The sequence below is a fragment of the Belonocnema kinseyi genome, chromosome 6, assembly GCF_010883055.1.
Source record: "Belonocnema kinseyi isolate 2016_QV_RU_SX_M_011 chromosome 6, B_treatae_v1, whole genome shotgun sequence".
In the NCBI taxonomy this organism is placed as follows: Eukaryota; Metazoa; Arthropoda; class Insecta; order Hymenoptera; family Cynipidae; genus Belonocnema; species Belonocnema kinseyi.
Genome location: NC_046662.1, coordinates 2,765,841 through 2,791,811, shown reverse-complemented (window position 1 = coordinate 2,791,811; position 25,971 = coordinate 2,765,841). Strand labels below are relative to the sequence as shown.

Here is a 25,971-nt window from a genome sequence, read left to right as displayed (position 1 = left end):
TTAGTAATATCGCATTAGATTACTTTGTATTTCATTTGATTACTTGGATTAATGTGGATTATGCTGGATTACTATAATCAAACTGGAATATCAGATTACAATGGATTGAAAGTAGATCAACCTGAATCAGAAGTGGATTATTCCTAATTAAAACTAGATTACAAGTGGATAAAGACAGAATAAAAGTGGATTACAAGTGGATTACTCAGTATAACATTGGATTACTCAGTACTCCTTTGATTTACTTGGTTTTATTTGGATTACTATAATAAAACTGGACTATTCGGATTGCAAGGGATAAAACTATAAAAGTGAGATCCAGCGAATTATTAAAGTCGTTTAACTTTCGATAAAAATCCTCCAGGGAGCGAAATATCCCTCTGAATTTGAAAGGAGCGAAAAAAAGAGAGATAAAAAATGAATAAGCCCCGAGGGTCATAATTTCTTTTTGACATTTTTGCAGAACCACCTGCTCAAATGCAATCTCCATTCGTGCGCTGGCAATTAAATTAGGACGGCTTATTGCACAGATTATTATTCTTCATTGCCTCTCAGGGATGAATTCACTATACACTCATTGCAAATTTTTTACTTTATGTACTTTTAAATCGACTGACAGTATTACATCTTTAAATTTAATACCCATTAAAAACTATTATTTTACTTTAAAAAGAGTAATTAATTGTGCGCTAAAGCGTGTACGGTACATTGCATTTTCAATTAATAATTTACAAACATAAAACAAGCATCAAACAACTTTGATTCCAATTTTCGATTTTTCACTTTAATCACTTCAAATAAAAATAATTTGAAAATTTCAATTTTGAGTTATTTTATCGTGGAATACTTCAATCTCAAATATGAATAAGTAACAAATTAGACATTTTTGGTTCAGATAAATAGAATGAATTAAGGGATTATAAATAATTTAGAATATTTAAGGAATTCAGTAAAATTAGATAATTTCAGGAATTCAGGGGATTCAAAGAATGCAGGGAATTTATGGAATTCAGATTATGCCAGGAAATTCAGGAAATCAGAACATGTAAGGAATTTTACAAATTTATAATATTTAAGGTTTTCAGAGAATTTCAGGAAATCAGAAATTTCGGGGGATTCCCAAAATTGAAGGAATTCATGGATATTCAAAGATTTTTTGGAATGTAGAAATTTTCAGGAATTTTAGAGAATTTTGGGAATTCCAAAAATAAGGAGAATTCAGAATATTGTAAAAATCCATGAAATTGAGAGAATACAAAAATTTAGGATATTCAAGGAATTTATACAATTTCAGGAATTTTCATGCATTTAGGTAAATCTAGAAATTAGGTGAACTCAAAGAATTTAGGACATTCACAATGTTTTAAAGGATTCATGGAATTTAGAGAAATCAAGAATTTCAAAATATTTAGGGAATTTGAAGAATTCACGAAATTCCGAACATTCAAGAAATTCAGGACATTCAAGCAATTTAGAAAGGCAATCAGAGACTACGAGAAAATCCAGGAATTCAGAATTTAGAATTTAAAGCTTTTCGGTAATTCAGGGAATTCTAAATACACAACAAATTTTGAATATTCAAAAAATTCTGAATATATAAGAAAATTGCAAATCTGCAAAGAATTTTAGGAATTACAAAATTGGTGACAGAGTTCAAGATAATTTATTTAAATTTAATTCAAGCGAATAAAAAAAAATCAAAACAATACATGAATTTAAGGAACTCATTAAATCGAATGGATTACAGGATTTCAAATAATTCAGGAAATTCAAGGAATTCAGGGAATTCACGGCATAATTTTTTTTAAAGAATTCGGACAAATCTAGGAATTCAGAATATTCAAGATGTTCAGAGTATTCAGGGCATTCAAAAAATTTCCGAAATTCAGAATATTTAAGAATTTCAGAGATGCCAACGAAAGTTTAGATTTTCAGGAATTCTGAGAATTCCAAATATCTAAGTAATTCGAATTATTGAAGAAATTAAAAATATTCATGGAATCCAGAGAATTTTAAGGATTTAATAGAATTTTGGGAATGTGAGGAATTCAAAGAATTTAGAATATTCAAGGAATTCAGAAAAATAGGAAACTTTAAGGGAATTCCACCAGTTTTAAGGAAATTTAGCGAATTCTAGAAATTTCAGGGGAATTCAAGAAGTTCATAAAATTAAAGCGATTGCAGGATTTCAGAGAATTCAGGGAATTTACGGAATTCAAGGAATTAGGGCAATTCAGGAAATTAACAGAATTCAAATAATTTCAGGAATCCTTAATATTTAAGGATTTCAGAGAATTCAAGCAATTCAAATAATTCAAAATATTCTAGGATTTCCTGGAAGCCAAAAAATTCAGGCATTTACAGAAATTCTGAGAATTACAAATACCTAAGGAATTAAGATTATTCAGGAAATCCAAAAGATTAATGGAATTCGAGGATTTCATAAAATCAGAGAATTTCGCGGATTCCAGGACATTCAGGGAATTTCGGGAGATCAAATAATTCCGAATATTCAAAGAATTCAGGGAATTTAACATATTTTAAGGTAATCAAAAAACATGTAAGAGAATTTAGAGCACTTAGGGAATTTCGAGAAACTCAGATTGAAGGATTTCAGAGAATTCAAGGAATTAAGGGAATTCATGAAATAAAAGGAATTAAAAAAATTCAGAAAATTCCATGAGTTTAAAGAATTCAAGGAATTCACGAGATAAAAGGAATTTAGGAACTTAAGAGAATTCCACACATTTTATGAATTCATATTATTCAAGGATTACAGAAAATTCGCGGAATTCAAAAAATTTTGGTTTTTCAAGGAATTCCAAAATTGAGTAATATACGTAAAAATGAAAACTTTTTTAGTTCAAAATGCAACGGGCTGGTTAAAAGTTAATTTGCTAAGGTTACAAATGAAGTTTTTCTCCATATTTACATTTTCGAACTGTAAATTTAAATACGTTCTTAAAAATTATTTTTTGTGGTTAAAAATTCATTGGTTTTGACAGAAAATAAATTTGCTTGATTGAAAATGTAAACATTTTGTTACAAATTCGTGTTTTTTCTTATAAATTAATTTTTTTGACATAAAATGTATCTCATTGGTTAAAAATTAAATTTTCATAATGAAAGCTCTACTGTTTTATGAAAATTCGACTTTTTGTTCTAAAAATTCAACAGTTCAATAAAATGTACAGTCATTTAACTGAAAATTTTATTTTTTGTTAGAAAGTTTGTATTTTATTACAAAATTATTTTTTAAAGTAAAAAAATGGTATTCCTTAGTAAAAAATGAATCTATTTTTTAGAATATTTAATCTTTTTTAGTTTAAAATTTCAGAAGAAAGCATATAATGATAAATGATATACTACAAGAAACTAAAATGCAGTTATAAAATTAAAAATACACGTGGGTACCATTCTGTTCATTATTATTTATTATTAATTCATTTTAATTCATTTTAATTTAATCTTTATATACATAAATTAAATTTTTAATCTATTGCCTAGAGCCTATTTATTCAAAATTTTATGCTTCTAATGGTAAATAAGGATTGAAATTTCTGTTATCAGGTTGAAAATTATTGTCCTAATTTCTGGCGAAAATCAATACCAATGTCGCGAAATTTATTTGCCATACCCGCCAGGTGATCAAGCTGGCTGTATAATCAAGGTATGATCTCCTATAACACTTTCCGGGCTAATTTTCGACACAAACATTGACACTTTTATATTGTGAAATGAAAAGTAAGCAAAACTATTTTTATAATTGTCAATTATTAAAATTATACAGCGGTCGAGATTCGATTCATTTCAAATTAAAAAAATGGTAAAAAACTAAAATACGAAAGTTAAAGAAGGCAAAATTTAAAAAAAATTCCTAATGATTTTAATAGTTAAAAATTTTCCAATTACATCGACCAAACTTTTTTTTACTTTTTCACTTGAATGCGAACTAAGTTAATAGAACTCAATAATAATACCCGAAAATTTTGGCTTTAAAATTAATTCTTTTTCTTTGAAATGTCTACGATTCTATTTTTGGTTAAAAATTTGTTTTTCTTGATTAAAGATTTTACTATTTGATTGAAATATTATTTATTTTGTAGAAAATTAAACTATTTTATTTTTGATTGACACTTGAGTTTTTTATTTTCAATTAATGAAATTTGTTGAAAAAATCGTCTTCTTTTTTTGGAAAATCAATAATTTTGCTAGACAATTGATCTTTTTGGTTGAAATCTAATTTCTGTTGTTGAAAATTTTACTTTTTTTTGAAAAATTAGTTTTTTTTTTGGTGCAAATTTTTTAACTAACTAAAAATTGCAAAATTAATTCTCTAGATTGAAAATTGATCTTTTTTGAGTCGAAAATTTATTTATTTTGTTTCAAGTTTATCAATCTGTTTTTAATTAAAAGATCACCTTTCTTGGTTCAAAGTTTTTATTATTTGATTAAAATATTACTTCTTTTGTAGTTAATTCAACAACTTTGTAAAAAAGTCATACTTAATGTCCGAAATTGACCCGTTTTGTGAAAATTCGTTTTTTGTTTGGTAGAAAATAAATCCTTGAGAAAATCGCAACTATTTAGTTGCAAATTGATCTGTTTTTTTCGAAAATCGTTTTGGTCTTAATCAAAGTTAATTTTTTTGTTAAAAATTGTACTATTTTGTCAAGAAGCTTTTTAATTCGAAATTTATTGTTTTAACTGAAAATTCAACCATTCTATGTTTAATTGAAAATTATTCTTTTTTATTTTCAAATTCAAGTATTTGATAAAAAAATTCAACTATTTTCTTTAAAAATTTTGGTTTTTCTTTTTGCTTAAAAAAATATGTCTTCTTGGAGTCTAAATATAAGGATTTTGTCGTAAATTTGTTGTTTTTTTTCTGTTAAAAATAATTTGTTTTCTAAAAATTTAACTATTCTATTTTTTCTTCTATTTAGTTAAATATTGATTAAGTTTTTCGCAAATTATTTTGCTTTTGAGGAAATTAATTTTTTTGGTTGTAAATTGAACTATTTTGTTAAAAAGTAGTTTTTCAATTCAAAATTTATTGTTTTAAATAAAAATGTAACTGTTTCATTTTCATCGAAAATTCATTTTTATTTTTTTTTACAATTTGTTTGAAATTTTTAAATATATTTTTAAAAATTTTGTTATTTTTGTTTGCAAATTAAATTTGATAACTGCAAATCTTTTCGTGATAAAAACAAGACTATTATGTTAAAAAGTAGTTTTTTTGTTCATTTTTTGTCAAAAATTCATTTTTTTAGTAAAAGTAGCAAATATTTGGTTAAATGTTCATTTAGATTTTTTCAAATCGGTTTTCTTGTGATGAAATGGATTTTTTCTGGTAAAAAATGGAATTATTTTGTTAAAAAGTAGTTTTTAAAATTGATTTTTTCAAATAAAGATTTAACTCTTACATTTTTATCAAAAATTCATTTTTGTATATAATTAATTTCACATTTTTTCGCTTCTTGACTGAAAAATCTTAACTGAAAATTCGATATTCTATTTTTCATTGAAAATTATCCTTTTTTATTTAAAAATTGAACTATTTGATTTTTGTTTTTTTTGTTGTATTTTTTTGTTTGAAAATATTTTTTTTATTTAATTTGAATTTAACGTTTTTGCACATTTTTTTTCGTTAAAAATTTTGGTCAAAAATTTATTAACTTGCTTAAAAATCGTTTTTCTTTTGATGAAATAAATTTTTTTGGTTGCGAATTGAGCTATTTTGTTAAAAATTAGTTTTTTAATTAAAAATTTATTGTTTGAAATAAAAATTTAGCTGGTTCATTTTTATCAGAAATTCAATTTTTTAAATAATTTGTTTGACATTTTTCATTATTATGTTAAAAATTCTGTTATTTTGGGTTGGAAATTAATTTTAATAACTGAAAATTCAATTTATTAATTTTTTATTGAAAATTTTTTTTTATTCAAAAATTTAATTATTTGGTTAAAAATTCAACTATTTTTCTGAAAAATTGCAATTTGATTTTCAATGAAATATTGTTCTATTCAAATCTCAACTATTCCAGTTTTGAACAATATTGATTATATTTGTTTAAAAATTCAACTATTTATTTAAAAATATAAAAAAAAAATTTTACCCAAAAAGTAGTGTTGAATTCACGCCGAAATGTTGGTAGATTTTTAATACACATTTTTCGATTGTCATTGCAAAATTATAAATAAAAAAAAGGCAAGTGATTTGACCTTGATTTTCTTTCAATTTTTTTTTTATCAATTTCTTTTTCTGTTAATAAAAGAACATTTCTCGAATAATCTGTATAAGATTTCTAGTCCAGCCCTCCAAAAAGCACTTTTAGATCGTTCTCTCTAAAAATAAAAAATTTGCGAGAAAGGATTTTAAGAAGTTGCTTTCTTTTACAATTTGTGAAAGAGATTGAGATATTTGTGAAATTTTGTTTTCAATTCCGTCTGAGAGAAACTTTTTTTTAATTTTCTTATGGGACTTTTCTTAGATTAAGAAGTTTCCCTCCGACTATAAGTAATAGGGAAACTTTCGTTTTAAAATCTTCGGATGATTCTAAAATTATTATATCTAAAAGATAAAACTTGCAAATATTACTTCTCAAACATGTTATAATAAAGATTTAGTTATTTATGCCATTCTTGGATTGAATAATAATACCGAAAGAAATTAAGTTTTTGTATTTTAGACCACTGAATTTTTTCAATAAACAATATAAATTAATTAATTATCAATAGCACAGATGCAGCATTCTTTAATTAATTATTAGGCAAATTGTTGCTTATGTATCTTTATAGTTTAGATGTATTTTATATTTTATGATTTATATTTAATATTTTAAACTTTATATTTGCTTTTTAAAATAGTTCTTTCATTTTCATTCCTAAAATACAAATTTTATAAAAAAGATTTCAATTTCCAACCAAAACATATTAATTTGCAATCCAAGACTCGATTCTTCAACGAGTAAGATGAATTTTTAACTAATAAGATTGATTTTTAACCAAAAGAAATTTAAATTAGAAATTAAAAAATAGCTGAATTCAATCAAGCAAGGCAAATATTTAACCAAATAGTTGATTTTCGACTAAAAAGTTAGATTTTAAGACAAAAGTTCATTTTTCTTTCAAAAATATTAACTTCTAATTAAAAATACAATTTTTTTTTTTAAATTAACGAATTTTCAAAAAATATATAAAATTTAAACAAAGAAAATATTTTTTAATACCGGAGTTCCACGAAGATGTTCAATTTTCAACAAAACAGTTGAATTCCCAGATACACAAAAATTAATTACTAATTACAATATAACATTAAAATTTTCAGTTAAACTAATTAATTTTTAACAAAAAAACAAATTTTTAATAATATAGTAAAAATGTCTGCAACAAACTTATTTTTTAATTAAAGAGTTCAACGGAGCAGCTGATTTAAAAAAAAGAAAGATTTTAATTGCAAATAAAAAACATTCGAAGTTTACCAGATAATATAATTTTGCAAAAAATAGTCAATTTTCAATAATCTTGTTAATTTTTCTACCAAAAATGACAACTTTTCAACAAGATATATTATTTCGAACCAAACATTTGAATTTTCTGTTTAACGGTCTGTTTTTAATTCAACTTTCTTTAAAAAAATGATATTTTGAGATTTAGATTAATAGATGTAATGATTAATATTATAAACAATTTTATAAAAAAATATTAAAATTGATCATTTTTCAATCTTTTTAGACGGTTCTTTTTTATATAATATTCGAAAAAAAATTCTAATATTTCTGCAATTTTGTAAATGATTAGATAATCAAAAATTGTTTGTTTTTTAATAAGAAATTGGAGAAAGAAACGCCTATCTGATACAATCTGTCGTAGAAAAAAATCTTTTTGCCAAGATATTTTTTTATTAGGTTACCAGTTATGCTAAATAATGGAAATATGCAAATAATTAAAATTGCGATTGTTGTAAACAAATTTATAAACAAATAATCGACTCTTGGAATTTTAACGTCATATTAAACAGTTTTTTTACACATCATTCAAAAGAAACATTTTTATTTTGAAATTTTAACAATACAGTTAAAGAGTAATTAACAATTCTGATCATTAGTAACAAATGAGATAAATAAATACCCGCCTTGAACATTCTCTTGCAAAATTTTTTTTCATTGCTATATATTATTAGCATCAGGTTACCAGTTGTGCTAAATAATGAAAATTTACCAATAATTAAAAATGTGATTTTTACAAAGAAATTTATAAACAAATTGACCTTGTTATTTTAAAGACACATTACGTGTTTAAAAATATATAATATTCTGAAAAAACTTTTAAATTAAAAAATTAAAAGATATTAAAAATTTTCTGTAATTAATAACAAAGTTGATAAAAAAATAAAATCTTGTATGTTTTTTTTTTGATAATTTTTCAAATCAAATATTGCTGTTATTAGGTTATCGGTTGTGCCAAATAATGGGAATATGAAAATAATTAGAATGGAGATTGTTATGAAGAAATTTATAAACAAATATTCAAGTTTTTCATTTTAAAGTAATTTTAACCGGTCTTTCTTTTCATAACTTTCTGAAAACATTTTTATTCTGATATTTTTTATAATTAAAATATGATTAAAAAAAAGGCTACGAGTGATGAATTATCATGGAAATATACCAATAATTTAAATTTTGATTGTCGCAAGAAAATTTGTAAACAAATTTATGACTTGAAGTTTAATGTAGAAATTAGACGATTAATGAACAATTAAGATTGTTACTAACAATTCTATAAATAAATACCCTTTTCGGAAATTCTTTTGAAATAAAATATTTTTTTTACGAAATATAATTTGTGACAGCTTACGAGTAATTTCTTATAATGTAAATATGTCAATACAGTTAAACTCTTCTATTGTGCCGGGTTTTTGGGCTGGCGGTGGTGGGGAAATACCTTAATAGACTGCCGCTTCGGTTGAAAACGATTTTGTTTGTTCACGCCTGACTGACCTTCCCACATCCGGTACACCCAGCGCATCTCCTGTTATACCTACCTGCAGCACGGCGTCAATTCTCGGAAAGCTATAGAAGGGAGAGCTATTGAAGAGTCCAACTGTAATTAAAATTGTAAATTTCGGAAACCATTTTATAAATATATATTAAAAGTTGTAATTTTTAAATATTTTTAGAGGGTTCTTTTTTATATAATATTTTGAAAACATATTTATTCTAGTATTTCGGGAATTATATTATCAGATAATTAACAATATTTATTACTAGTAACCAATTTTATAAAATGATATATTTATTTTCTTATAGTCATCTATTTACTTATATAGTTTCCTTCTCTTCACCTATTTTCTTCTCACCTATCTACTTGTTATCTATCAACTGCTTCTCTTTCTCCATCTTCTCCCCTTCATGATTTTTCTTATGTATTTTTTGGTTCTTATAAACAGCCTCCTCTTTGTATTTTAAAATGAGGTGAGAAAGATGAGAAGGGTGCTGACGAGAAGTAGGAGGAGGAGGAGGGAGAGATATTTGAGAAGATAGCTAAAGAGGAGATAGAAGAGGAAAATGAGAAGGAGGCTTAGGAGATAGTTGAGGAGACAGAGGAAGCGGAGAGGGAACAGAAGATAGATGTGGAGGACATAGGCGAGGAGCGGGTGATAAATAAAGAGGCAGATGAGGATATGAAAAAATATGAAGTATATCAGCAGATAGACAAGAAAATGTGTCAGGAGCAGATGGTTTGTAATTGAGACGGATGTAGAACAACAGAAGGATAACCATACAGGTACGGAACAGATAAGTCTAGAGGAGGAGGAGGAGGAGGAGGAGGATCAGCACATAAATGAGGGGATATCTAAGGAGTCAGATAAGGAGAAGGAAGAGGAGAAGTAGGAGGAAAGTTATGAGTAGGGGAACGTCAGGTAGATGAGGATATAGATGTGGAGATAAATTAAGAGATAGACGAAGAGAAAGATCAGTATATATAAAATGAGGAGGAAGGGGCGGAATAGGAGGAAGAGAATGATCTCCTTATCCACCTTCTGATCATCTTCTCCTCTTTTTGTATATCCTCCTCAAATAGCTTCTGAATCTCTCAACATCCTCCTCATTATATTTTACCGTATTTTATAAGATAAGGAGGAGGATTTTGAAAAGACATAAAATATATATATAAGATGATCAGGAGGAGGAGGAGGAGGAAGATAATTATATACATGAGAATAGCAAAGACAAAGAGAAGGAGGAGGATGAGAAAATAGATGTTAAGATAGATGAGGAGACAATAGACTTGGAGGAGGATCAGAAGATGGAGGTGGAGGATGGAGATAGTAGAAGGGAAGGAGAGGATCAGGCGATAGATAAGGAGGAAATAGAAGAGAAGGAGGGTCGGTAAGATAGATCACTGATGCATTAGCTTTCGTTTGATCCCAAAACTAATGTTACTGACAATTCTATAAGAAAATTCCCGCAACGGACATTGTCTCAGAATTTGGGAAATTAGATTAATGGATAATTTATTATTGTTATTAAAATAACCAATTCTCTAAGCTAATACCAACTATTTCTTTGTTTTTATTTGTTAGAAATTATTATATTTTTAACGAACTTAGATCCTTCACAGATTAGAAAGAAGTTTAATGCAGAAATTAAATAAAAAATTAACAAATACGGATATTACAAACAATAATTCTAGAAGAAAATTCCCTTAATAAAAATTCTCTTAAAGCAACATGATCTTAAAAAAATATATATTGTTTATACGAGGTTCCCAGTGATGCGTAATAATGGAGATATAATAATAATTAAAAACGTCAGTATTGTAAACTTGATAAAAAAGTTTTTCATATAACATTCTGATATCATTTTTATTCTAAAATTTTGGAAATTAGATAAATAGGCAAATTACTAATTGTTATTAATAACAAAAAATGTTGCAAACTTATGGGCCGACTAAAAAATACTGAAAAATCAAATTTCCGATGCCGTAAAATACTTTAATTGGAAACTTACTAAATAAAGAAATTCCTAAAAAAGAAAATTCCGGACTGGAAAAATTTCCGAAAGATAAAATCCCCAAATTATAAAATTCCCAAATAGTGAAATTCCCGAGCTAGAAAATTTTCGAAGAATAAAATTCCCGAATTGTAGAATTTCCTAATCGCAAAATTTCCGATTTGTAAATTTCCCGAATAATATAATTGTCGAATAGCAAAATTCCTAAATTAGTAAATTCTTGAATAATAAACTACCGAATTATACAATTTCCGAAGAAGTAAATTCTCGATTTGGAATATTTTCGAACAATAAAATTCTTGAAATAAAATACTTCCGAATAATAAAATTTCCGCGTTGCGAAATTTACAAATAAAAATTTCATAATTTTATACATTTTATAATTTTATAAAAAATTAATTTATTTAATTTAATTAACTCAATTAATTTTATAAAAATTAAAAAAATTTTAGTTCTTAAATTGCGGAATTCCCTAATTAGAAAATTCCCGAGAAATAAAATTTCGGGCTTGAAAAATTCCTGAATAATAAATTACCCGAATTATAAAATTCCCAGATAGGGAAATTTCCGAGCTAGCAACAATTTTCGAATAATAAGATTGCCGAACTGGAATATTCTTAAATAATATAATTCCCGAATTATAATATTTATGAGTTTGAAAATTACCGAATAAAGGGACGACTGAAAAAGTCTGGAAATTGGAAATTCCCGAATTGGAAAATTTTCGTTAAATAAAATTCCCCAATTATTGAATTTTTAAATAATGAAGTTCCCGAATTAGAAAGTTTTCAAATAATATAATTCCTGAATTTATAAATTTCTGAATAATAACATTCCATATTAATAAAATTAAAATTCTCGAATAATAAAATTTTCTAATAAAAAGTTTCCTGAATTAAAAAATTCTCGAATAATGAGATTTCCGAATTACAAAATTCCCGAAAAATTAAATTCTTGATTTAGAACATTTTCGAATAATAAAATTTCCGAATTGGGAAATACCCGAATGATAGAATTTCCGATGAATAAAATTAACGGATAATAAAGTTCCCGAATTTGGAAATTCCCTAATTATAAAATTCACAAAAAATGAAATTCCTGAATTGGAACGCTTTCGAATAAGAAAATTCTCATATAAAAAAATTTCCAAATAATAAAATTTACGAATAATGACATTACCGAATAATAAAGTTTCCGAATAACAGAATGCCTTAATTATGAAGTTCTAAAATTGGAAAAATCCCAAATTGGAAAATTCTCGAATAATAAGACCCCCGAATTATAAAATTTTCGAATAATTAAATTCTCGATTTGGAACAATTTCTAAAAATAAAATTCCCGAATAATGAAATTTCTGCATTGGAAACTTCCGGGATAATAAGATTCCCGATGTAGAAAATTTTAGAATTGGAAAATTTTCGATTAATAAAATTCCTGAATTATTGAATTTCTAAATAATAAAGTTCCCGAGTTGGAACGTTATCGATTAATATAATTGTTGAATTGAAAAATTCCCGAATAATAAAATTCCATAATAATAAAATTCCTGAATAGTAAAATTCCCCAATTGGAAAATTTCCGAATAACAAAATTCCTGAATTGGAAAATTATCGAATAATAGGATTTTATAATGATCAAATTTCCGATAATTTAATTTTCGAATTATAAAATTCCCAAATTAAAATATTCCCGAATCATAAAGTTTCCAAATTGCGAAATTCCTGAATTGGAAAATTTTCGAGTAATAATACTCTTAAATTATCAAATTTCTGAAAATTTAAATTTCCGAACAATAAGAATACCAAATAATGTAGTTGCGGAATTGGGAAATTCCCGAATTATAAAATTTCAAAAAATTTAAATGTTTAAATAATAAAATTCCCGAATTAAAATATTTCCGTATTGCGAAATTCTCGAATAATAAGACTTCCGAATGATAAAATTTCCGAAAACTAAATTTCCGAATAATAAGATTATCGAAGAATATAGTTCCCGAACTGGGAAATTCTCGAATCATAAAATTCACGAAAAATGAAATTTCCGAATTGGAAAATTTTCCAATAAAAAAATTCCCGAATAATAAAATTTTCAAGGAATATAATTTACGAATAATGAATTTACCGAATAATAAAGTTTCAGAATAACAAAATTCCTGAATTATGAAGTTCCCAAATTGGAAAATTCCCGAATAACAAAATTCCTGAACTGGAAAATTCAAGGGTAATAAAATTTCCAAATCATTAAGTTTGCAAATAATAAAATCGCCTAATAAGAAATTTCCCGAACTATAAAATTTTCGATTTGGAACATTTTCAAATAAAAAAATTCCCGGATTAAAATATTCCCGAATTATAAAATTCACGAAAAATGAAATTCTCTAATTGGAACATTTTAGAATAATAAAATTGCCGAATAAAAAAATTTCCAAATAACAAAATTTCCGAATAATAAAATTATCGAATAAAAAAGTTTCCGAATAACAAAACTCCTGAATTATGAAGTTCCCAAATTGGAAAATTTCAGAATAATAAAATTTTCGAATTGGAAAATTCTAGGATAATAAAATTCCCGACAAACAAAATTTTCAAATAACAAAATTCCTGAATTGGGAAATTTCTGAATAATAAGACGCCCCAATTATAAAATTTGCGAATAATAAATTTTACCGAATAACAAAATTCCTGAAAGTTTACGAATAATAAAATTACCTAATAAGAAGGTTGATAAATTTTTAAGTTCTCAAATTATAAAATTCCCATTTAATGAAATTCTCAAAAAGTTTCTAATATTACCCAATGGGGAAACTCCCGCATTATAAAATTCCCGAATATAAATAATTAAAATTTTTTTACTCATTGAAACTGTTAAAATTAAAATTTTAGTTCTTTATATTCGGGAATTTTATACTTAGTAGATGTTATTATTCGCGACTTTACAATTATCTCAAACTAATACTTATTTCTTCGATTTTTTTGGAAGATATTTTTTTATTTTCAACGAAATAATAATAATAAAAATAATTAAAATTACCTTTTCTTGTAGAACCTCACATTGAATATTATTATTATTATTACAATAAAATTGCCTATATTTATATGGAAATTGAATATGTTTCAGTACAATAAAGCAATAATTATGATCTTTTTTTTATTTTCATGACAACAACTCACATCACTTTTATCGTCATTATTAACGCATTTACATATTTATTTATATTGTATACAATTTCTTTCTATCATAATCGCTGTTTCGATTCTGACTTACAATTTGTCGATCATATTTTTCGCCATTTTTAATGACACCCATTCATTCTTATATCTTAGTTAAATATTCAATTGCAATATATTTACAGCATTCATGACTAATTTCATTGAAGACACATATTTACAAAATTTGCGACGATTCGTTGTAATTTGGGGACATGAAAAAAAATTTGATTATTGTCCGTCGCAATTTTAAAAAATCGATATTCTATTCATAATTTGTTTAAAAAAAAGGTTAATTATCTATATATAAAAACGGAATTTTTCGTTATTTTCTATCACGGAGTCTATCACAAATATGTCACTGAAACCAATTTGTATTGTAAAAAAATTTTAATATCTAGTGGATATCACAGAAAATATGTGATTGAACAACATGTGATAAATTATGTTAATTTATGTACACTATTTACACAAGAATTTACCTATTGATATTTTATTAACATAACATTTTAATTTTATTTTATACTTAAAAAATATATAAACTCTAAATCTGTGTTAGTTAAAAATTAATGATTGAAAAGCAAAAAATCAATCACAGATTCAATTAGTTAATATTTCATTAATAATCTAAATAAGAAAATAATTCAAATGTAGAGATTATTTATATAAAAAACTGAGAAGGCTTAAAAACAATAGAAAAATAACTGAATAAATTGATGAATAAATTACATTTTTGTAAAATCAGGGAGGAATTTCTAACTGTTAAGAAAAAACGAAAAATTCACTTTTACATGAATTTTATAATTATGTATTAACTATTTTATATAGTATCTTAATGGCTATTTTTTTAATCGAAACTTTATTTTACACTACTTCAAAATTAGACTGACTTTTTCAAATATCCTAATAGCCAGTGAAAAAAAACTATTACAAATTTTATTAACATTTCCACGGAATTCTATTAGCAAGTTGATTTTTTTTTCTTCAAATTTCGAAATAGCTATTATATAATTCATCTACTCTTTGGATCATGTAAAAACTTTTAAATTTATCTTCGATGATACAGATAGGCCTATAATTTATTTATATGTACAAAAAAGAGTAATGATATGCTCCTCAATTAATATTTTTCACTTCGAAATAAAAAAATAAATAAATGTAAATCTAAAAAAAATTAATAAATTGATAAATAAATTTTAATAAACAAAAATTTTGTTAAATAATATAGAATTACGTCAGTCGAAATTCCGTTTACAATTTCCTATTTACATAAGATGCTAATCTGCTAAAAGCAATTTTATACAACACTATCTTGAGCTTGGGCGATTTTTATTACGCCATAAAATTCCGCTGGCGGGTTGCCTCTTCTATTTTCTTTTTCTTGGTTTACTGTCAAAATGAGCTTTGAAATTAATTTTAGATTACATAAAGGACAAGAACTTATGGTTGCCAGGGCCGAAAATGTTATAAATTTTGGATCATACGTCTTTCTAAGGTAGACCCCCCCCCCCCCCCCCCCCCCCCCCCGACGACCGACTTAAAAGAAGAGGGTAAAAATATGTTTATGGAATTGTTTTGATAACACAGGCTAGAATTATATAAAAACAGGAGAAATGAGATTTCTTAGGAAGTTTTCTATACTAATAATATTATATTTTTCAACAAAAAAGATCAAATTTTAACCAAATAGTTGAAGTTTGAAAAAATAAATAAAGAGAGGGATTTTGAATCAGGTAGGTGTTTTCTTATCAGAAATGATTAATTTACAACAAAATATAGGAATTCTTAACCGAATAGTTTAAAATAAATTAACTCTTAATCAAAAATGTAATATTTAAATTTTCGAACAAAAAAATGAATTTTTCAATAAAAGTATAATTTATAACCAAAGAAGACAATTTTGCAACAAAATAAATAAATTTTTAATAAGAAAGTTGAACTTTCATCTAAAATAGATAAATTTTGAACCAAGTGATTGAATTTTCACTTGAAAAGATAAATTTTGACCAAAGATCTATATAAATTTTTAAACAAATGGTTATAATAAAATGGAACAGTTAAATTTTTATTTAACAAGTTAATTTTTAACAAACAAAAAAACAACGAATTTTGAACAAAACTGTTCAATTTTCAACCAAATCAACAAAATACATGATTTCTCAGCGACAAAGATGAATTTTTAAATAATAAGATTGATTTTCTACAAAAAAACGAATTTTAAATGAAATAAATTAATTTCCAATGAAATAGTTGAATTTTTAGTTGAAAAGATACATTTCGATCGAAAAATATGGAATAGTTCAACTTTCAGTTAAAAAATTAATTTTTAACAGGGAAGATTGATTTTCTACCAAAGAAGACTATTTTTTTTTGTTGATAAAATATAAGAATTTTCTACTAAAAATATGAATTTCTTACCAATAAGATCGAATTTCTAAAAAAACACGGATTTTCAATTAACTAAATGAATTTAAAAAAAGCTTATGATAAAATGGAACAGTTAAATTTTTATTGAAGAAATTAATTTTAAACAAAAGAAAAAACAACGAATATTTACATTTTCAGTAATAACATTAATTTTTTAAAATAATAAACGAATTTTGAACAAAGTGGTTGAATTTTCAATTGTAAAGATAGATATTAACCGAAAAATATGGAATACTTCAACTTTGAGTTAAAAAATTATTTTTTAAACGGGAACATTGATTTTCTACCAAAGAAGACTATTTTTTGGATGCAATACTAGAATTTTCAACTCAAAAAATAAATTTCTTACCAATAAGATGAATTTCCTAAAAAAAATACGGATTTTCAATCAACTTAAAGCAATTCTAAACAAATGCTCCTAATAAAATGGAACAGTTAAATTTTACTTAACAAATTAATTTTTAACAAAAAAAAGAATTAAACAAAAACGAAGAATTTTGAACAAAATTGTTGAATTTTCAAACCTGTGGTTAATTTTTGCAATTAAAAAAAAAAGTTTCAACAATTAAAATGCAATAGTTGCATCTTTAGTCAAAAGATGATTTTGCACAAAACAATAGAAAATTGTGACCAAAAATGAAATAGTTAAATTTTAAGTACAAAAAATTAATTTTCAAACAAATCAAACAAATTTTCAACAAAATAGACGATTTTTGAACGAAATAGATAATTTTTTAACCACAAAGATGAATTTTTTTAGTAAGGAAGAAGATTTTTCATCATACATGCATTTTTAACGAAAAGGTTGAATTTTTATCTGAAAAAGATAATTTTCCAACCAACTATAGAATAGTTTAACTTTACACTAACGTAATTAGCTTTCAACAAAATACATGAATTCTCAATAAAGTAGTTGAATTTTAAATTTATACAGATAAAATTTTAACAAATAAAATGGACTTGTTAAATTTTCAGTTGAAAAAACTAACTTTCAAGCGAACAAAATGAATTTTTAATAAAAGAGATGAATTTTCAAATAAAAAGATTGATTTTCACCTAAAAATTCAATTTCTCAACCAGGAAGATTGATTTTCTACGAAAAATGATGAATTTTCGATCAAACAAAAGAATTTACAACCAAGTGGTTAAATTGACAATTAAAAAAAAAATTTCAACGAATAAAATGGAATAGTTTATTTTCATTTGAAAAAATTAATTTTTAAACAAACGAAACATATTTTTAACAAGATAGATGACTATTAAACCACTGAGATTTTTTCAGGTTTTAATCAAATAGTTTATTTTGTTAATCCGGAAGTTTTTAGCTTCAAACAAAAAATAGTTAAGTTAAATAAAAGAAGTTGAATTTTCAACAAAAAATAAAATCTGGGCATTTGTAGCCCGAGATGAATTTAAAATCAAAATTATGAATCTTTAACCGAAAAAAATTTTTAACTTCAGAAGAGAAATTTCCTACAAAAAATGTAGGAAGATTGATATTTCGACATCAAAACAGCAGTATTCTGATTGAAAAATACAAATTTTGCAATAAGATTATTAATTTTTTTAAACAATAAAAGTAAATTTTTCGCATAACCAAAAATTGACCTTTAGCTATAAGTTGGATTTTCTTATTCGGTTCTATATAAATTTAGTTAGCATTTAAATGTAAAACCGAGAAAATGAAGAAATTAGGGAAATACGTAAGGATAAGTCTTTAAAACCAGCGATAAATAAATAGGAATATTAATAATTTATAGACTACACACTTTTTAATCCGGACTATAAAAAGTGTTTCAAACTACGCAACATTTTAGGCCCTGATTATTGCCAGTGAGCAGAGAGCAGTGTTGGGTAAGTAACTTTTTTTTATCAGTAACTTGTAACAGTTATATTGATTTTTAAAAAGGTAACTCGTTAGTGTTATATTACTAGAAGAAGAAACTTTAAGTTCCCTAAAAGGTACTCTATATTTACTCTCCAACCATCAATTTTTTTAAATTAAAGGAGTTAGATAAAAAGATAGAAGAGCAGCAGTAGGATGAGAAGGAAGAAGTAGAACTGATCTATCTCCTGATTTTCTTCTTCTTCTATCTCCTCTTCTATCACCTCATCTTTCTCCTCCTTCTCCTCAACTATCTTCGCCTCGTTTATCAGCTGACTCTCTTCCTTTCTCTCCTTCCCCTGATCAGTTTTATAATTGATCTCTTACCTCTCCTCAACATCCTCCTCCTTGTATTTCAACATGGCGTAGGTAATATATAAGAAGGATATTAATGAGAAGCCGCAGATAGATAAGAAATTTAAACAGTTGGAGAGGAAAATATATGAGAAGATAGATGAAGAGGAGATACAAGAAGAGAAGAAGGTCAAGGTAATTGTTGAGAAGGAGATGGGAGCAGAGGAGGAAGAAATTTATGAGATAGTTGAGAAGTAGGCATCAGGAGAAGGAGGAGATAACTAAGCATGAAACGAAGGATTGGCAGGTAGATAAGAATATAGGCGAGAAGGTCCGGGTTTAGGATATACTTGAGAAGGAGATAGAAGTTAAGACGCAGGTTCAGTAGATAGATAAAAAGGATATAGGTGAGAAGGAGAAGATGAATGCAGAGATAGATGAAAATAAACAATAAGAGGAAAATGCTCAGATTGATGAGGAGATATGTAAGAAGGAGAAAGAGGAGATAAATGAAAAGATAGATAACGAGATAGAAGAAGAGGGAGATGAGGTAATAAAAGAGGAGGATCATGCGATAGTGGAAAAGGAGGAAATAAATAAAGAAACATATAAAATAAAAGAAGAGGAAAAAGAGGATCTGCAAATAGATAGAGAGTTATGTCACGAGAAGGAGAATGTTTAGGGTATATAATTGAGAAGGTGAAATAAAAAGAGGAGGAGGAACACAAGACATAGGAGGAGGAGGAGGTATGTGATGAAAAGAAGATAAATTAAGAGATAGTTCTAGATATAAAATAACAGGATAAAGATCGGCAGATATGAAAAAAATAGGTGAGGAGATAAAAAAAGAGGGGGAGGAGGAAATAAAAGAGGAGGATGATGAGATAGTAAAAAAGAAGGAGATACATGAAGATACAGATGCGGAGATAAAAGAGAAGGAAGATGATCAGATGATAGATAAAGAGGTAGGTCACGAGAATAAGGACGTTGAGGATACACTTTCGAAGGAGAAACATAAAGCGGAAGTGAATTAGAAGATATATCAGTAGAAGATAATAGAGGAAGAGAAGATTAATTAAAAGATAGTTGAGGAGATAATCTAAGAGGGAGATGGGGAAATAAAAGAGGATGAGATATGTGAAGATACATGAAGATACAGAATTTCCGAATTGCAAAATTATCGAATAATAAGATTTCCAAATAATGAAATTCCCAAATTGGAAAATTTCCGAATTATAAAATTCCGAAATTATAAAATTCCGAAAAAAAGAAATTCGCAAAAAATAAAATTTCCGACTTGAAACATTTTTGCATAATAAAATTCCGGAATAGTGAAATTCCCGAATTGGAAAATCTTTTAATATTGAAATTTCTGAATGGAAAAATTCCAGAATATTAAAATTTCTGAAATGGAAAATTCCCGGATAATAACATTCCTACGTAGTGAAATTCTCAAGTTAGAAAATTTTCGAATAAAAAAATTTCCGAATTGGAATATTCCCAATTAATAAATTTCTCGAATTAAAAAATTCCGGAAGAATGAATGATGAATGATTTATGAAATAGTTGAGCAGGAGGCATGTTAAGAGAAGGAGGGTCAGAAGATAAAGGAGAAGCAAAAAGGTGAGGAGGAGGAAGAGGAGGGGGATATTAAAACATGAATGAAAAGGTACCATAAGAGGAGGATCTTCAGATATATAAGGAGATAAGTGATGAAGAGGAAGAGGAGATAAATGAAAATATAGGTAAGGAGATAGAAGAAGAAGGAAAGGGGGAAATAAAAGTGGAGGATTATGCGATAGTAGAAAAGGAGGAGATACATTAAGATAAAGATAAGGTGAAAGAAGACGAAGAAGAGAATCTGCAGATAGATAAGGAGGTATATCATAAAAAGGAGAATGTTTAGGATATATACTTGAAAAGGCGAAAAAATAAGAGAAAGAGCATCAGAAGATAGATGAGGAGGAGATAGGTGAAGAAGAGAAAATGAATTAAGTGATAGGGTAGGAGATAAAATAACAGGATGAAAATCGGCATATAGATGGAAAGATCGGTAAGTAGATAGACGAAGAGGGTGAGAAGAAAACAAAAAAGGAGGATTATGAGACAGTAGGAAAGCAGGAAAAATATAGAGATACAGAAGAGGATATAAAAAAGAAGAGGAAGAGGATCACAAGGTGAATAAGAATGAGATAAGTGAGGTAGAGGAGATAAATTAAGAGACAGTTGTGGAGATGAAATAAGAAGAAGAGGAGCAACAGATAGATTAAAAGATAGGTGAGGAGACTACAAAAACAGTTGTATGAGGAGTTTGAAGAGGATGATGATATAGTAGAAAAGGAAGAAAAACATGAAGATACAGAAGACAAGGTAAAAGAAGAGGAGGAACAGAATAGGCAGATAGCTAAGGAGATAGGTTTCGAGAAGGAGGGCGCTTAGGACTTACTTGAGAAGGAGAAATAAGTAGAGGAAGAAGATCAGAAGATAGATGAGGAGGAGTTAAATTAGGAAACAGTTGTGGAGATTAAATAAGAAAAGTAGGCTGGTCGGCAAATAGACGAATAAGGCTTGGATAAGGATAAATGAAAAGATATAAGAATAAGAAAAGTAGAGGAACACATAAGAACTGAAAAGGGAGCGGAAGGATCAGCGTGTAGGTGAGGAGGAGATAGGTGACGAGAAAAATATAAATTAAGAGATAGATACACAAATAGATTGGGATGTAGAAGAGAAGAAGGAAATTACGAAATTAAAGAAAGAGATGAAGCTCATAATCTATCTCGTGACTTTCTTCCCCCGCCCCCACTTCTTCCAACTTCTTCTTAACTATCTTTTAAACATCCATTTTCTATTTTTGAAATACGTTTCATTAATTTCCTCATATATCTCCTTACTGCCCTGATCATTTTTATTATCTATCCCCTGCATTTTCCCAATATTTTCCTCTTTATCTTTCACCTCACGTTAAAAGATAAGTAAAAGGATATTAGGAAGAGGTAAATGATAGATAAAGAAAGTGATCAGGAGGAGGAGGGTCAACAGATAGATGAGTAGGAGAACGGTGACAAAATGGAGGAAAGATATGAGGAGGTGATAGAATGGGAGGAGGAGATGGAAGAGGAGGAGAAGGAAGAGGAGGAGAAGCAAGAGGAGGGGGAAGAGGTGGAGCAGAAGAAGGAGGAGCAGGAGGAGCAGGTAAAACATACAAGTCGTGGAAGGGAAGGAGGCAGTACAGAAGATAGAAGAGAAAGAGAATCGGTAAGTAGATAGCTGATTCATCAACTGTTGGTTTATCACAAAATACTTCTTTTTCTCAAAAAGTAGATAGGTAATACAAATAATGTATTTACGTAACTAAGTTGCGTCTCGAGTTACTTGTCTAAAAAGTAACTATGTTACTACCCAACACTGGGAGAGGTAATATAATTTTTTATTAACTAACTCTCCAAATAAGTCAACAGCGCGGTCTGAATTGTCTTGTCGATTCCATATTAGCTCTGGATCGGCAAGTCGCTCTTCGCTAGACAAACTGCGAGGGTGTTTTCCAGCAGCCTTCACAGCAGGGCAGAGCACTCTTGAGTGTGTCTTTGAAGGCCTCGCGAAAGTCGCGATTGAAGTATGCGTAAATCAACGGATTCAAGGCGCTGTTAAAGTACCCTATCCAAAAGAGGACGGAGACCACTGCTTCGGGAAAGTAACAAGCTTCAGCGCAAAGAGAGGCCGTCAAGTACCTAAAAGGGAAAAAAGAAAATTAGCATCCTTAGAAATTGTGACGAATGCTCGGATTTTAAATTAAATAGTAGCACGCGCGCTTTCATGTTAACAGTGTTTTAAACTTCTTAACTTATAAGAGTTTTTTTAATTTCTGAAAGAATAATGAAATACATGGTGAGTAACAATTGGATTAAAAAACGATTTTTCGAAATTTGATCTTTAAAGGTTTTAATTCATTTATGATACTTTTATCGATAGATATTAAGCATTATTTCTCAAGTGTTTCTAAATCAAAAATCAAATTTGTCCGTTCCAATTGAACTTAGGCAGAGAGTTGTGCTAATATATAGTTCTTTATATGTTAAAATTTTTTTCATTTGGATAAATATTTATTGAGGAGGAGGAGGTGAAAATTTTGGGATTTTCGCGAATATAGTATATTTCGGGAATGTTTATCTTTTCTAATGGAAAATTTAAAAAATCGTCTAATGCAGTTTCGATCATTTTTCTCATTCCCTTATCATTGATCATAGGCATTAAAAAAATTGACCTTAAAAAATCAAAGTCCAAAAAAAATTAGAATTTTTTCTAAAAACCGCATTTTTTCATATCAAAGAAAAGTTTAAGATTTTGCCGTTAATTGTTTGCAGCTTAAAAAGTGGTATGTTTATTTATGAAAAATTTTGAGTAAAAAGAGAGCTTTCTTCATTAAATAATTTTGAGAATCGGAAGTTAATTTCAATTTCTTATTATTGGTTAAAATAATATTTTATATTTTCATTAATAAAATATTAAATGTTTTTTTTAATTTAAAGCTACATAAAGACATACTCGCAAGCTTGCTTTTTAGACTAAATTTTTTAAAAAATAACTTTCTCTCCTATAAAAAGTCTAATTTACTTTAAAGCCTAATTTTTAACCGTGAAATATTTATTGTTACAAAATATTTTCTTTAAATTAAAAGAATGCGAAAACCCCTATAGAAATTGTAGTATACAAGAGTTTTTTCATTGCTAATAAATACTGAAAATTGAAAAAACGATAAGTGATCAAAAACCAATCATCGCTTATTTATAGGAAGAAAAAATAGAAATCTTACTTTTGAAACCTTTAGGATCTTAAAGAGAAAAAATTAACGTTTCTTTTGAGTCACAAAAAATACTGTTTCCAAAAAAGTCAAATTTAAGAAATTTTTCTATTTTATGTTTGAAGGTTAATTTTTTTCAAAACATGCTTATGATAGATGGAATGAGAAGTAAATATTCAAAATAATTCGGATGAATTCAAAACATTTTTGTGAATTAAGTGGAATTCTGGCTAGTTCACTACAATTTTACTAAATTTAACAGAATTTTAATCATTCAACTAAATTTCTAGGGAAGTTTACATATTTCTAGTGATTTATCCATAAATTTAATTGATTAAAAAGAATAACTCTCCTGAACTTATCAGTAGGTTACTTTAAAAGAAAGTATCTTGTAATAGTAATGTTACTGAAAGTAGTAAATTCAAGTTCCCTAAAAGTCACTTTAAATTAAGTGACTGCTCCTCAATTTTTGAAACTAAATGACAAGACAGATAATAAGATAGAATAGGGAAGAAGAAGAAGGAAGATATGTTTCCTCCTCCTCCTTCTTTAGCTCTATTTTATCTATCTGCTTTTAGCCTCGTTCCCCTTTTCCTTTCCTTCTTGCCCATCCTTATATGTCTTCTCTTTCTCCTCCTTCCCCTCCTCCTCCTCCTCCTCTTCCTCCTCATTTATCAAATGATTTTTTCCTCCCCCTTTCCCATAATCATACTCTTTACTCTCTGGCCTCTCCTGAACATCCTTTTTCTCGTCTTTCAACATGAGAAAAAGATAAGGAGGAGTATGTTGAGAAGACAGTTGAAGAGCAGAAGAAAATGAGTGAAGAGATAAAAGAGCTGGACGAGGAAGATAGGAAAAAGACAAGGAGGCAGGTGAGGAGGAGGATGAGGTTTAGGATGTAGTTGAGAAGAAAATAGAAGCAGAGCAGGAGAATCAGGAGATACATGAGGAGGAGATAGGTGAGGAGGAGTGGATAAGTGAGGAGATAGTTTAGGAGCTTGTGAAAAATATTCGAATACTTATCTCGAATTTCAAGTTAACGAGACACTGCGTTTCAAAATTTCATAAAATCTTTGAAATCCATTAAAATAAACCACAATTACGTGAAGTTACATGCTATCGAATTATATATTCTAGAATCCCAGAAGCTCTTGAACTAAGGTTCTTATTTTGATCTCTCTAATAGCTTAATAGAAAATAGCCTGACCGGATATCAGAATTTCTGCGGTTCTATTCCCAGTGGAGCAAAAAGAGACAGATTTTCTTTTCAAGTAAAAATTTGATTTAAAAACTTGTTAAATGATTGAAATCTATTGATAACTCTTCGAAATCTGTTCAAGTATCTGACGATCTTTTCAATAATTTACAATCTTTTGAAATACCTTGCAAGTTTTTAAAGTTCTTGAAAATTCCTTAGAATTTTTCAGAATACCCTAAAATCTTAAAAATCCTTTGCAATCCCTGCAAATTTTTAAAACGTATTAAAAATTTCTTGAATTTTTCAAAATACCCGATAATTTTTCAAATATTCTAGAATATTTTTAAATCTGTTGAAACTTTTAAAAGTTTTTTAATATTTCTGAAAATTTTTTAACCTATTAAAAAGAAACATTTGGAATCCCTTCAAAGTATTGCAATCTTTTTTCATACCATAAAATACGTCAAAAGAATTCCAGAAAATTTATAAATAAGTATAGATCTGATTTAATAGAGGGTAACATATGAATTAATTTATCAAAAGAAAAATGACTTTTTAATTAAAAAAGTTACTGAAGTTTTTCATCAGAGTTGCTACACGATAGGGAATTCAGAAAAGTAATGGAAAATCCGGAAATTTGTGAAACGGTCAGGAAAATTCTGATAAGATCAGGATTAAAAACTACGTTAATTAACTATATAATATAATAATATATAATAAGTTAATAAACTACTTCGTTAATTACGTAGGACAATATGTCAGAAACTGCGTCAGATGCAATATAGGATACGCAGTCGTAAACTACATCGTAAATTGCGTAGGACACTACGTCAGTGAATACGTACGATCCGAAGTCGTAACCGAAGTCGTAAATTTCGTAGAACACTAAGTCAGAAACTGCGTTAGAAACAACGTGGGATTCAACATCGTAAACTACGCCGTAAGTTGCGTATGGAAATAGGTCGGAAACTGTGTAAATCACTTCGACAGAAATTGCGTCCACAACAGCGTAGGATCCGAAGTCGTGAAGGACATCATAAAATGCGTAAAAAAATTACGTCAGAAACTGCGTCGGACCTTGCGTTAGAAAAAAGTGTGGAGTCCGAAGTCGTAAACTATGTCGTAAATTGCGTATGACA

The 25,971-nt window shown here is 27.3% G+C and overlaps 2 protein-coding genes across 6 annotated transcripts in view; one reads left to right on the top strand and one right to left on the bottom strand.

The window, feature by feature from the left end:
• Nucleotides 1-19,515, top strand: part of LOC117174482 (cilia- and flagella-associated protein 251-like) — a 21,238-nt gene extending 1,723 nt beyond the window's left edge. The window contains exons 2-6 of the mRNA XM_033363639.1: nt 3,571-3,670; nt 9,590-9,745; nt 9,804-9,895; nt 10,233-10,393; nt 19,289-19,515. Of these exons, the coding sequence (XP_033219530.1) occupies nt 3,571-3,670; nt 9,590-9,745; nt 9,804-9,895; nt 10,233-10,393; nt 19,289-19,515 (736 nt within the window). The remainder of the gene's footprint in view (nt 1-3,570; nt 3,671-9,589; nt 9,746-9,803; nt 9,896-10,232; nt 10,394-19,288) is intronic.
• Nucleotides 14,932-25,971, bottom strand: part of LOC117174245 (octopamine receptor beta-3R-like) — a 324,579-nt gene continuing 313,539 nt past the window's right edge. For all 5 annotated transcript variants that reach the window (XM_033363149.1, XM_033363151.1, XM_033363152.1 and 2 more), the window contains 2 exons: nt 22,276-22,564; nt 14,932-15,616 (listed from right to left, as the gene is read on the bottom strand). In XM_033363149.1, coding sequence (XP_033219040.1) covers nt 22,354-22,564 — 211 coding nt within the window. In that variant the 3' untranslated portion in view covers nt 14,932-15,616; nt 22,276-22,353. The remainder of the gene's footprint in view (nt 15,617-22,275; nt 22,565-25,971) is intronic.